The sequence below is a fragment of the Ictalurus punctatus genome, chromosome 8 (genome assembly GCF_001660625.3).
Source record: "Ictalurus punctatus breed USDA103 chromosome 8, Coco_2.0, whole genome shotgun sequence".
Taxonomy (NCBI): domain Eukaryota; kingdom Metazoa; phylum Chordata; class Actinopteri; order Siluriformes; family Ictaluridae; genus Ictalurus; species Ictalurus punctatus.
Window position 1 is genome coordinate 7179824 of NC_030423.2, and position 14079 is coordinate 7193902.

General features: G+C 37.4%; 1 protein-coding gene across 3 annotated transcripts in view; it reads left to right on the plus strand.

Moving 5' to 3' along the window:
* The window catches only part of gria1a (glutamate receptor, ionotropic, AMPA 1a), a 145851-nt gene that overhangs the window by 92931 nt on the left and 38841 nt on the right, over positions 1-14079 (plus strand). Inside the window, exon 12 of one of the 3 annotated variants that reach the window (XM_053682145.1) lies at positions 14017-14079. This exon is cut by the window's right edge and continues 628 nt beyond it. The exons of the other annotated variants lie outside the window; for them this stretch is intronic. Coding sequence (XP_053538120.1) covers positions 14017-14079 — 63 coding nt within the window. The remainder of the gene's footprint in view (positions 1-14016) is intronic. 3 annotated transcript variants of the gene reach the window in all.

Genomic DNA, 14079 nt, shown 5'->3' on the forward strand with positions numbered 1-14079 from the left:
CTAATTCCCCAAATCTATGAAACTGCATTCATAATACGGTTCAGCTGGACTAGACACACCCAGGCCTGATTGCTGCAAACCCTGTTCAGTCAAATCAACACTTTTTCAACAGCATGGAGCTGGTTAAAAGGTCTTACCCAGTAACACACTATGCTGAAAGTGAAATAAATTCCAGAAATGATGAGGAAGAAGTTGATTGAAATACATTAGTTTGGGAAGGGTTATAAAGCTATTTCAAAGGCTTTGGGACCCCAAAGAACCACAATGAGAGCCATTACTGCCAAATGGAAAAAGTCGGCACAGTAATGAACCTTCCCAGAAGTGTCCAATCTTCCCAAATTCCTCCAAGAGCACAGCAACTGCTCTTCCAGGAAGTCCCAAAAGACCCAAGGACAACATCAAAGGACCTACAGGTTTCTCTTGCATCAGTAAAGGTCACTGTTCTTGACTTCACTCTCAGAAAGACACTGGGCAAAAATGGCATCGATGGAAGAGTGCGAGGTGAAAACCAATGCTAACCAGAAGAACATTGAGGCTGATGAATCAAAAGTGGAACTGTTTGGAAGACAGGGGTCCTGTTACATCTGGTGTAAAACAAACACAGAATTCCACGAACATTATACCTATGGTCAATCATGGTGGTGGAAGTGTAATGGTGTGGGGATGCTTTGCTGCTTCAGGGCCTGGGCAACTTGCACTAATTGAGGGAAACATGAATTCTGCTGTCTACCAGAAAATCCTAAAGAAGAATGTCCAGTCTTCATTCCATAAGTTGAAACTCAAACGCAACTGGATTATGCAGCAAAACAATGATCCAAAGCATAGGAGTAAGTTCTAGTCCTAGAAGAAAGTGAAAGTCTGATCTCGGAAGCGTTTGGTTGCAGTTATTGCTGCTAAAAGTGGCACCACCAGATTTTAGATTTTCATTTTAAAGGGGCAATTAGTTCTTCACATTGGTGATAGGTGTTGGATAACTTTTTTTGCTTCGATGAATAAATAAACTGTAAACATGGGTCCCGTTACATCTGGTGTAAAACAAACACAGAATTTCAACCTGTTTACTCAGGTTGCTATTATTTTATGTTGTATTTCATTTGAAGATCTAAAACTATTTAGTATAAGATATACAAAAAAAACAGAAGAAATCAGGAAAAATGAAAGAAATACTTTTTCATAGCACTGTACATACCCAGACCTGCCCTTATCTGCCTGTTTCCTAAATCACAAGTAGTCGATATATCCTTTAGGTGATCTATTTTGCAAAGCTCTCTGCCAGCCTTTTCTCTTTTAAAGCCACTGAATCCTGAGCTGTCATTGAATCATGTCTCCCTCCCATCGTATTGCTAGCTGTTTAATGATAGCTCCATCTGGGAATAGAGGGTATGCACATGACGTCAAGATAGTCAGAACTCGCCGTGGTCACGCCCACTGAGTGGCTAAAAGACTAAGCAGCAGTATTATTGTACAGTTTGAATTCCGCAAAAACACAGAAAAAACACATCTAAAATGGGAAAAAGCTGTTGTGCAATCAACTGTGCTAACAGATTCAACAAGAATTTGGAGCTGTCTTTTTACAGAGTGCCAAAAAACCATTCACTTTTTTTTTTTTTTTTTTAAACTAAGTCGAGCAGTGTATGTGTAAGTTCTTTTGGCATGTGGTATTCATGTTGTACAATGATGAATAATTTGCTACATATTTCTGTTTAAACACTGCCTATTTCCATTGATGAATAATGGGGGCTCATTCTTTTTCTGAATGTGTTTTACCTTCACAAATGTATAACGTTAGTAAGTGGAAGCAGTGTTAGCTACAAACAAACTAGGACTAGCTAGCTTACAGGTTACCAGATAAAATTATATAATAAAATCAAAATATTTGTGCATACCTGTCCACATACAGTCAGAACATTTATTGGTGTTCTTGTCACTTTAATTTCTCTAATAAATCCTGTCTTGAAATAGCATAGGACTAAGCATCAAGGCTTTTGCATGCCTTCAGGTCATGCTTAGTGTGTTTCCCCGGCGTCAAAATCAGGTACATATAAATGTCGGGAAAACCAATTTCTGGCCACAAGGCAATGTCCATGGACCACAGATTCTTTTGCAAGTTGTAAGGGTCACTGTCGAGTCCAACTGCCTTTAATTTAAACTGATAATCGTTAGTTATACTAGCATTTTCACAGCTTCCCCTATTAAAACAGGTCATTTTGCTGAAGGTTTTGCCACTCAGTCCGGCCGAGGGGGGCGTGTTCCAGTGGGAAAGTGATGTCAGTGCATACCCTCTGTTTTTCTATATGTACTGAATGTGGTGCATCAAAACCAAAGCACCTGCAAAAAAACACTGTCAGGCAGTGCTGACATTGATGAGCTTTTAATATAAAAGATCTACTTATTTGTGTGTATGTATTTTATTTTCTCCAGCAACATCTAACCACAAACAATTTACACTCCTAAGCACTGCCATTGAAACAATAAATCACTGTTGACACTTACAGTGCAGGCTTAACAGCCTGCACAACAATTTTACAGCTCAGCAGTGAAAGTAATTAAGGCATGAATTGTGTATTTTGTCACCCTCTCTCACTTAGTAAACTCATAATTCAGAAACTATTCAGAATTTTCCCCATTATTATTATTCTAATCATTATAATATAATCAACTATAATAATTATTCCATTATTATAATTCTAGCTCTAAACAACATACGCTATATAGGCTCTAGCCTAGGGCCTGATATCAATGTGTTAAAAGAAGTCATTAAATGTTACAGGAAAGGGCTTGGAGAATACACATGCTAACATCTTGTGGGTGATTACATCACCCATATTTATGTCATCCTACAAAATGGGTGGGTGGGAGCACAGTGGGAGAGGGTGTGTTATCAAATATCAAATTCATTTAGTAATAGGCTATATTTTTCTTCTAACATTTGATATTGTTAGCTAGGAATTCTAAATGAATCTTGCATTCCAGTAATATTAGTGATGACTTTTCTTATTTTCTTAATTTTCCTCATTTCTGAAACTAACAACCATTTTATTGCTTCATAATGTTTTTGAAAAGCATACTATACATACACATTCTAATCTGAGACAACAGTGCTTAATCTAATCCTGATTCTATTACCCTTGAATTTAAGAACTTCTTCTCAGAGCAAATTGCTGTTTGAATTTCTTTGAATAGTATAATATTGCAACTGTCTAAAGAGCAGAATAAATAGGCTCTGTAACTAATGAAACATGACTAATGTTACAATTGTAATTTGTCTATCTTGATGTGGATGCTGAAAAAAAAATTTATTAATATTTTTCTGTTTTTTTAAATTTAGAACAATAGACCAAAACATCACTATTTATGTCAATAAAGTAAATAATAAAATTACTTTTATTGAACATGCACAGTTCAATAAAAATAATAAAATTACTTTTATTGAACATGCACAGTTCAATAAATAATGAAAAAGTAGACATAGGGTGAATCCCAAAATGCAACCTACTACCTACTTACGTTTTAGGGTATAGAATGGAGTTGTACTCCATATGTATGTACTACTATATGTAGTGCAGCCATTCTGAGAATAATAAAATCGGTGGAAAGAATGTAACAAGGTAAATGTATATTTTTTTTCTCTAAAAAAAAGTGCATGTGGCAACACACAATGTTCACCAGTAAATTTACTATTGGGATGCTGTTTGTAGGTGTACAATTACTAACTGATAAAATGGCCAATTAGTGCAGCTACAAGGTACAGTGGGTGTAATAAACTGGCAGCTCAGCGTCAGTAAGTATTGTAAACATGTACATCAATGTTTAATTTTTTACTCATTTATTGATGAGGTAAATCATTCAAAATTCCAAACTGTAGTGGGTAGCTATTTACAGTTGCGATGTATGTTCTACAACATACATCTTTTATTTATATATATATATATATATATATATATATATATATATATATATATATATATATATATATATATATATATATATATATTTGGTTCACAAGTTTTAATTTATTTGGGGTTTTCTGTAGTAAACACAAGGTCAAAATTATACATACAGGGTCAAAAATATACATACAGCACACCTAATATTTAGTTGAATGTCCCTTAGCAAGTTTCACCTTGAGCAGATGCTTTTGGTAGCTATCAGCCGCTTCTTTCAGAATTCTGGTTAGATATTTAGACCACTCTACTTGGCAGAATTGGTAAAGTTCAATGTTATTTGTTGGTTTCCTTCTCCTGACTCAACTTTTAACCACAGTCCACAAATTTTTGATAGTGTTGAGATCAGGACTTTGAGAAGGCCATTCCAAAAGCTTAATGTTAGCCTGCTTTATCCATTACAAAAGCAGTTTTGATGTGTGTTTGGGGTCATTGTCCTGTTGGAACACTAAATTGTGTCCAAGTTTCAACCGTCTGGCTGATGGTTTGAGGTTATGCTGAATAATTCTATTATAGTCCTCCTTCTTCATTATTCCATCCACTTTGTGCAATGCACCAGTTCCTCTGGCACCAAAACTGCCCCAGAGCATACCACCACCATGCTTAACAGTTGGTACAGTGAATGCCTCACCTTTACTCTTCCAAACATACCTCTGGTTATTGTGGACAAACAACTCAATCTTTGTCTCATCTGACCATAAAACTTTCCTCCAGAAGGCTTTTTCTTTGTTCAGATGGTCAGCCGCAAACTTTAGACGGGCTTGAAGGTGTCGCTTTTGGAGCAGGGACTATTTTCTTGGACAGCAGCCTTTCAGTCCAGGGTGATGTAAAACTCGCTTGACTGTGGACAGTGACACTGATGTTCCAGCAGCTTCCAGTTCATGGCAGGCCTGTGCCTTGCTGGATCCTGGGTTTTTCCTGACCATCTGAACCAATTTCCTCTCAGCTGACAGTTTGGGTGTTCTTCCAGACCTTGGCAAAGTGGCTACACTTCCCAATAACTTGTACTTATGTACAATTGTTTAAACTGATGATATTGGAATCTGCATTAATTTAGAAATGGCTCCAAGAGACATCCCTGACTTGTGTAAATCCGCCAACCTCTTTTTCAGATCTGCACTGTGCTCCTTGGACTTTCCCATAGTACAGTGTGTTGGTCAATCCAATGAATGCTGTCAAACAAACTTCCGACCACAACTGTATATAATGGGCTTCATTTATAAAGCTGGAAACAAATCATAAACAGGAGTAAATCCTAAGTAAATCCACATCGTAAATAATTCACAGGCGCATTTAAACAAGAAATTAAGTAATCATTAAAATCAAGTCATATCCTTTGAAAGATCCTGAGTTCGTGTAAATGTGAAACTATAATGTCAATCAATCAATCAATCAATCAATCAATATTTATTTATAAAGAACATTTAAAGACAACATAAGTTGATCCAAAGTGCTGTACAGTAGAAAAAGGTAAACAAGAACATCAATATCTATTTTAGATTTAAAAATAGCTAATGATGAAGCAGACCTGGAGACTAATCCAAAGTTTGGGTCTAGCCACAGAAAAAGCCAGATCCTTCTTGTATTTACATCGACAACTGGGGACAGACAGAAGTAACTGATTGGAAGATCAGAGCGTGAGACTCTATTGATCAAATTCAGATTGCATAATTGGCATGACTGCAATTTCCTTTACAGATTACATGATGAAGTTTAAATAGCTACTTTTTTCAACTCCATGCACATCTTGGCCACTGTGCTACAGCTCAGTATCAGTATCTTCTTATAGCCTAGGCCATCTTTATGTAGAGCAACAATTCTTTTTTTCAGATCATCAGAGAGTCCTTTGCCATGAGATGCCATGTTGAACTTCCAGTGACAGTATGAGGGAGTGTGAGAGCGATGACACCAAATTTAACCCAACTGCTACCCATTCACACCTGAGACCTTGTAACACTAACAAGTCACATGACACCGGGGAGGGGAAATGGCAAATTGGGCCCAATTTGGACACTTTCACTTAGGGGTGTACTCACTTTTGTTGCCAGCGGTTTAGACATTAATGGCTGTGTGTTGAGTTATTTTGAGGGGACAGCAAATTTACACTGTTATACAAGCTGTACACTCACTACTTTACATTGTAGCAAAGTGTTATTTCTAGAGTGTTGTCACATTAAAAGATATAATCAAATATTTACAAAAATGTGAGGGGTGTACTCACTTTTGTGAGATACTGTATATATATTCACTAACAGCAGATGTACTATTTGTTTAGGTTTTTATGTATAATTTTAAAAGTGTAGTTTTAACACAAAATTAATACAGTGCTTTTTGCAAAAGTATTGGAGGTTTTTCTATTTTGTTGCATTACAACCTGGAGGTACAAATCAATTTTATTTGTGACACTAATAATAATATAATAACAGAAATCTTGAGTGTGCATAAGCATTCAACAACTGCCTGAAACAGCTTTTTCCTCAAGAATTGGCCAGTATTTAGTGCCATCCATCTGTCCTTCAATCCTGACCAGTTTTTCTGCCGATGAAAAGCATCCCCACAGCATTCTGCCACCACCACCATGTTTCACTGTGAATGTTATCCTCTGGATGATGGCAAGTGCATATAGCACATAGCGTTTCCCATGAACCAAGAAGTTACATTTTAGTCTCATGTGACCAGAGAACCTTCTTCCATGTGCTTGGAGAGTCCGCCACATGCTGTTTGGTGAACACCAAACATGTTTTCCTATTTTATTCTTTAAGCAATGGCTTTTTTTTCTGGCCACTCTTCCATAAATCCCCACTCTGTGGAGTGTACAGCTTAAAGGAAAGATACCGTCATATCTGCTGTGGATCTTTACAGCTCTTTCAGTGTTATCTTTGATGTCTTTGTTGAATCTCTGATTAATGCCCTCCTTGCCCGGTCTGTGAGTTTTGAATGGTGTCCTTCTCTTGTCAGGTTTGTAGTGTAGTGTAGCCATATTCTTTCCATTTTGTCATAATGCATTTAACACAACTGTTTGGAGAGATCCTTGCTCTTCATTTTGCTTGCTTAGTGGTGTTGCAGACTCAGGGGCCTTTCAGAACAGGTGTATTTATACTGACATCATGTGACAGATTATGTGACACTTTGATTGCACATAGGTAGACCTTAATCGATATGTATGTGACTTCTGAAGTTAACTGGTTGGACCAGATCTTATTTAGGGGTGAATACATACAGTGGTGTTGGAACGTTTATGCACTTTTTTACAGTTTTCTATATTTCTGCATAAAGCATCATCAGATTTATCTAAAAGTAGATAAAGAGAATCCAGTTAAACAAATAAGACCAAAATATTATACTTGGTCATTTATTTACTGAGGAAAATGACCCAATATTACATATTTGTGAGTTGCAAAAGTATGTGAACCTTTGCTTTCCATTGTGACCCCCTTGCGCAGCAATAACTGAAACTAAACATTTTTGGTAACTGTTTATCCTGTACATTGGCTTGGAGGAATTTTAGCCCATTCCTCAGTACAGAACAGCTTCAACTCTGGGATGTTGGTGGGTTTCCTCACATGAACTGCTTTCTTCAGGTCACATTTCTATTGGATTAAGATCAGGACTTTGACTTGGCCATTCCAGAACATTAACTTTATTCTTATAATTTATTTCTTCTTTAACCATTCTTAGGTACAACGACTTCTGTGCTTAAGGTTGTTATCTTGTTGTATGCCTCACATTCTCTTGAGATTCCGTTCATGGGCAGATGTCCTGATATTTTCCTTTTGAATTCAGTGGTATAATTCGGAAATCATTGTCCTATCAACTATGGCAAGCCGTCCTAGCCCAGATGCAGCAAAACCTGCCCAAACGATGATACTACCACCAGCATGTTTCACAGATGGGATAAGGTTTTTATGCTGGAATGCAATGTTTTCCTTTCTCCTAATATAACCCTTCTAATTTAAACCAAAACTTCTATTTTGGACTCATCTATCTACAGAGCATTTTTTCTAATAGAAATGCTTGTCCACTTGTAGCAAACCACAGATGGGCAGCAGTGTTCTTTATGGAGAGCAGTGGCTTACTCCTTGTATGGGGGGTGAATACTTTTACAAGGCACTGTACATGTTTATAGTTCTATCATAAAATAAGCACAGTAAGTAAAAATGTCATTTTAGAAAGTACATTAAAAATGCCACATGCTCTGTATATACGTGTGTGTGTGTGTGTGTGTGTGTGTGTGTGTGTATAAAATAAGATATATAAAGTAAAACAGTTGAGTTAAGTTTACATATGCATTACAGAATCTGCAAAATGTTAATACATTTTTCAAAAATATGAGGGATCATAAAAATTGCGTTTTGTTTTTCATTGAGTACTGCCCTGAAGAAGTTATTTCACAGAAAAGATTTTCATATAGTCCTCAAAATACAATAATAACTTAATTTACACAGATGAACAAGTTCAAAAGTTAACAAATGTATGCTTGTTGGCCAAGAAAAACAGCAGCAGTTGATGACGGAAACAATGTGAGAGCTGTAAATAAAAACCAGAAACAACAATTAATAGTGTTGGGTCTGAGTGCACCTTTGTTGAATTCAAGTCGAGACCAAGTCCTTAATCAATTGAGTCCAAGTTGAGTCCGGCCAATGTAATTAAATTGAAAAAAGATTTGAAATTGCAACTGTAAACTCAACACTGAGTTGTTAAATTATGATTTTAACCTTCACAAACAATGCCAACATAACAGGGCTCTGCGGTAAAAATTTCTTTTTTCAATTTCTAATTGCAAAATTTTAGGAGCACAGTCAAAAATTTAGGAGTACGGTTGAAGTTTAGGGTTGTTTTTGTTTTGTTTTTTAGAGATGGTAACGTTAATGTGCCACAATATATTGTACAACTTGGCATGAGAAAACTTGTGCTTGTCAATAATGACAGAATTTAGGAACATTGTGTAAGCCATGACAAATTAATTTACCTTCTGATAAACTAAATTTTATATTTTCAGTTAATTTTACAGGCTGTATGCAAACAACAACCGTTAACTTGTTCCACCTTGTAAACAAATACAAAAAACCTCAATGTTCAGTCTTTGAAGTCTGCTCCTCTTAAATATATTTAATGCTGCACTATTAAACATTTTCCACTCTCATGGTTCTGAGCTGGAGCCAGTTCTCGAACTGCTCTGCGTATACTGTGTATATATCTGAATAATCTCATATAGGATGTGATTGGGTGAGTTCATTATCTGCCAGATGCAAAGCGCTTTAGTTTAATGGTGTTCATTACTAATAGTCCAATCAGGATTTTTACAGCCGATACCGATTTCTTATCATCTTGATTGACTGATACCGATCGAGATACCAATCTATTCTTGTTTAAGCTTTAATCAGGAAGTCTGTCATGAACAGTTAAATGTAAGCTCTCTGCTCATGGTCACTGTTAATTGAATTAAAATAACAGCAATGACAATAATTTTGGTTAATTGATAAATAAACAAGCATAAAATATATATTTTTAAATATCTTAAACAATAAAGAGTCCTAATTAAACATAGACTAACACAAAAATTATCCATATTAGGAACAAGGCTAATAACCTACTAAGCTTAATGTCAAATTGATATTAAATGCAACCATAGTAATTAAATATTATTTAATTTCTCATTTTATTTATATTTTATGAATTTATTATAATATCTATTTTTATATTCATTGATTTATTTATAACCAAGCACATTTTCTGTCTTTACATTTTATTAGGTTTTTTTTGTTTGTTTGTTTATCAGTTGTTCCTTTTAGATCAGTTCTCCCAGTACAGTGTTGCCATGTCTGCTGATAATACTGCATTTTTGGGGGGCTTAAATCAAAACATGGAAACTAAAGTTGACTTTTCTATTGATATCTGGTAACCGTGAGCTTAAATGAAGTGAATGCACTGTCTATTAAAGTTGGTGAAGAGAGAGTGGCAGCGCACTGTATGTTTGCAGACTAAACAGTTGCTACTCTTGATTATGATTGGTGAGGAATTATTTAATAAAGAAGTTTGAATTACACCCAATCTTGTAGCTTTAGCATTATTATTAATTTACTCCACCCGATGCCACTGTGGCTACACGAGCATGTCACAGTCTCAGGTTCAGGTCATTTTGCGGGATCAATAAAAGATGGCGGTTTGTGAGATCAGCGAGTTGAGAAAAGCAGATGATGTACAGTGTAACTCTTCATTTCATCTGTATTTTATATGCCGATTGCGTTATACAACTCCGAACAGGTTACCCGCACCGGTGCAACTATATCTATCTATAACTATATCTATATCTTTGTTTTTCACAGTCGAACAAAGTACTTTTGAGTCGCAAATGCGAGTGAAATGGTCGCACTATAGAACACTGAATGTAACAAAAAACACCACTATTACATCTTTCCATTGCCATTTAATATTTTTATTTCATGATATCAGCACCTCAGCTAGTATCCTATCAAAAAATGGTTTCAAAGAAGAAAAGGGATATGGAGGTATATGCAGAACTTTTATTATATTAGAAGTGTATGAAAATTACAAATTAACCTGTTTTGTTTTTGTATCACACTATATTGTGTCCTCCAGCTCGAGTTGACATTTCAACTATTTGATGCCTCTCCCCCACAGTTACATAGGCTGAGAGGGAGAGTATAGAATAGAGTTGTAGAGATGGCTTTCACCTAGCAGGCAGGGAGACATTCATTCATTTCTTGTTATCTTAATTTTATGTTGTTATTTATTTTTTATCTTTCTTTCATGTTACACATGATGCGGAATTGACTGTACTCGACTGAGTGCAAAATGTCAGAGTCCGTGTCAAGTTCGAGTACAAATTTACCCGAATCCTTGACAAGTCCAAGTTTATTCATAATTGGACTCAAGTCTGGACTTGAGTCCGAGTTCAAGATCGAGTACCCCAACTCTAGTGCTAACATAAAAATACAAAAAAAAAAAAAGTTTGACCTACTTCCATCTTAAAATTGAATATGAAATCATACCCATATTTTGAGCAATAAGTAGATACAGATTAAAGCAGTGAGTTTACACCCATACTTTACTGAAAGATTGTTAAATGAGGCCCATTATCAGGTCTTTTGTATAATGACAGACATAAATATTTAAGGCCTCTGTTGAAAAGCTTGGTAGCCATACTTCCCCACACTAGCATTCTTATCACTATATCAGAAGGTTGCATTGCCACAACAGAAGCAGTCAGTGAGTTCTCACAGCAGTGTATGTGAGAGAGTGTGTATTAGCAGGCCCTGGGATAGAGATACATATGAGGAGAGCATCAGCAACACAGTGACCCAACACAGCTCAGAAGACCACAATGGGAACAGCAAACATTTGTGGTTTTTTTCTAGTGGTTTAGAGCAGCTCAGGCCCAAAACCCCATCCTCACCATTGATCAGCACTGCTGCTGCCATGGCAACACAGGAAGACATGGGTATTTCCTCTGGAGTGGCATATTGTGAGAGCACTGCTGACTGAGTACAATTATCAGCCACACTGTGTGTGTGTGTGTGTGTGTGTGTGTGTGTGTGTGTGTAAGTTGTACAGCTCTTATGTAAGGGTATAAAGGGTTGAATGCTGTATTCAACTTACCTGAGTTCAGTATTTTATCATTTCAATTATGTTGGAATTATTTTCAACTTCTGTGCAAGCTAAAAAGTGCTTCCATATTAGTCTCTTGTTATCAAGAAACTAACCAGTTGTAAAAAGTGATGTGTGTGTGTGTGTATATGTGTGTGTGTGTGTGTGTGTGTGTATATATATATATATATATATATATATATATATATATATATATATATATATACACACACTTTGCTACAATGTAAATTAGTGCGTGTACAGCTTATGTAACAGTGTAAATTTGCTGTCCCCTCAAAATAATTCAACACACAGCAATTAATGTCTAATCCGCTGGCAACAAAAATGAGTACACTCTTCAGTGAAAATGTCTGAATTGGGCCCAAAGTGTCAATATTTTGTGTGCCACCATAATTTTCCAGCACTGCTTAAACGTTCTTGGGCATGGAGTTCACCAGAGCTTCACAGGTTGCCACTGGAGTCCTCTTCCACTCCTCCATGACGACATCATAGAGCTGGTGGATGTTAGAGACCTTGTGCTCCTCCACCTTCCGTTTGAGGATGCCCCACAGATGCTCAGTAGGGTTTAGGTCTGGAGACATTCTTGGCCAGTCCATCACCTTCACCCTCAGCTTCTTTAGCAAGGCAGTGGTCATCTTGGAGGTGTCTTTGGGGTCGTTATCATGCTGGAATACTGTATACTGATCATGCTGTGCTTCAATATGTCACAGTACATGTTGGCATTCATGGTTCCCTCAATGATCTGTAGCTCCCCAGTGCCGGCAGCACTCATGCAGCCCCAGACCATGACACTCCCACCACCATGTTTGATTGTAGGCAAGACACACTTGTCTCTGTACTCCTCACCTGGTTGCCACCACACACCGTTGACAACATCTGAACCAAATAAGTTTATCTTGGTCTCATCCGACCACAGAACATGGTTCCAGTAATCCATGTCCTTAGTCTGCTTGTCTTCAGCAAACTGTTTGTGGGCTTTCTTGTGCATCAAGAAGAGGCTTCCTTCTGGGACGACAGCCATGCAGACCAATTTGATGCAGTGTGCGGCATATGGTCTGAGCACTGACAGCCCCCCCCTTCTATCTCTGCAGCAATGCTGGCAGCACTCATACGTCTATTTCCCAAAGACAACCTCTGGATATGATGCTGAGCACGTGCACTCAACTTCTTTGGTTGACCATGGTGAGGCGTGTTCTGAGTGGAACCTGTCCTGTTAAACCGCTGTATGGTCTTTGACACCATGCTGCAACTCAGTAACAGGGTCTTGACAATCTTCTTATAGCCTAGGCCATCTTATGTAGCGAACAATTCTTTTTTTCAGATCCTCAGAGAGTAGTTTGCCATGAGGTGCCATGTTGAACTTCCAGTGACGAGTATGAGGGAGTGTGAGAGCGATGACACCAAATTTAACACATCTGCTCCCCATTCACACCTGAGTCCTTGTAACACTAACAAGTCACATGACACCGGGGAGGGAAAATGGCTAATTGGGCCCAATTTGGACATCTTCACTTAGGGGTGTACTCACTTTTGTTGCCAGCAGTTTAGACATTAATGGCTGTGTGTTATTTTGAGGGGACAGCAAATTTACACTGTTACACAAGCTGTACACTCCCTACTTTACATTGTAGCAAAGTGTCATTTGTTCAGTGTTGTCACATGAAAAGTTATCAAATATTTACAAAAATGTGAGGAGTGTACTCACTTTTGGGATATACTGTGTGTGTGTATATGTGTGTGTGTATATATATATATATATATATATATATATATATATATATATATATATATATATATATATATATATATATATATATATATATATGTATATATATATATATATATATGTATATGTGTGTGTGTGTGTGTGTGTGTGTGTGTATATGTATGTGTCACGATTCCCCCTTGAAGCAGCGTGCTCTAAGCGTGAATGCGCGAGCACGTGCTTTTCTGCTGTTGGCTGTAGTGACATTGGGACACGTGTGTTTTGTTTATGTTTGTCATGTCTCCTCCCTGTTCCGTCATTGGCTGGGAATTCACGTGGGTCTGTATTGCTCCCAGCTGATAGCAGTTTACACGCTAATCAGGTCTGCATATATACCGCGCGCTTCCCAGCACACAACGCGGAAGATTAATAAGTCGTAAGTAAATGTTTAGCGTTAATTTAGTTCACGTCATAGTCATAGTCATGGTCATAGTCAGTTCGCACTGGATTCTCCGCTTCCAGTCCCTCGTTCTAGTTCGTGTCTTGTTTTGGTTATCGACCTAGATTCCTGCCTAGCCCCGTGTATGCCTGTTTGCCAATCGCCTGACCTCTTGCATGTTTATGGATTACGTTTTGGATCACGTTTTGGATTTGTCTGCCTGCCTGTCTCTTTAAATAAACAACTGTTGTCCTGCACTTGCATCCGCCTTATCTCTGCTCTGTCACGATTTGTGACAGAATCTTCCGCCGAAACATGGATGCAGCAGGAGAACGGAGGAGACGCAGAACCCGGAAGTCGAC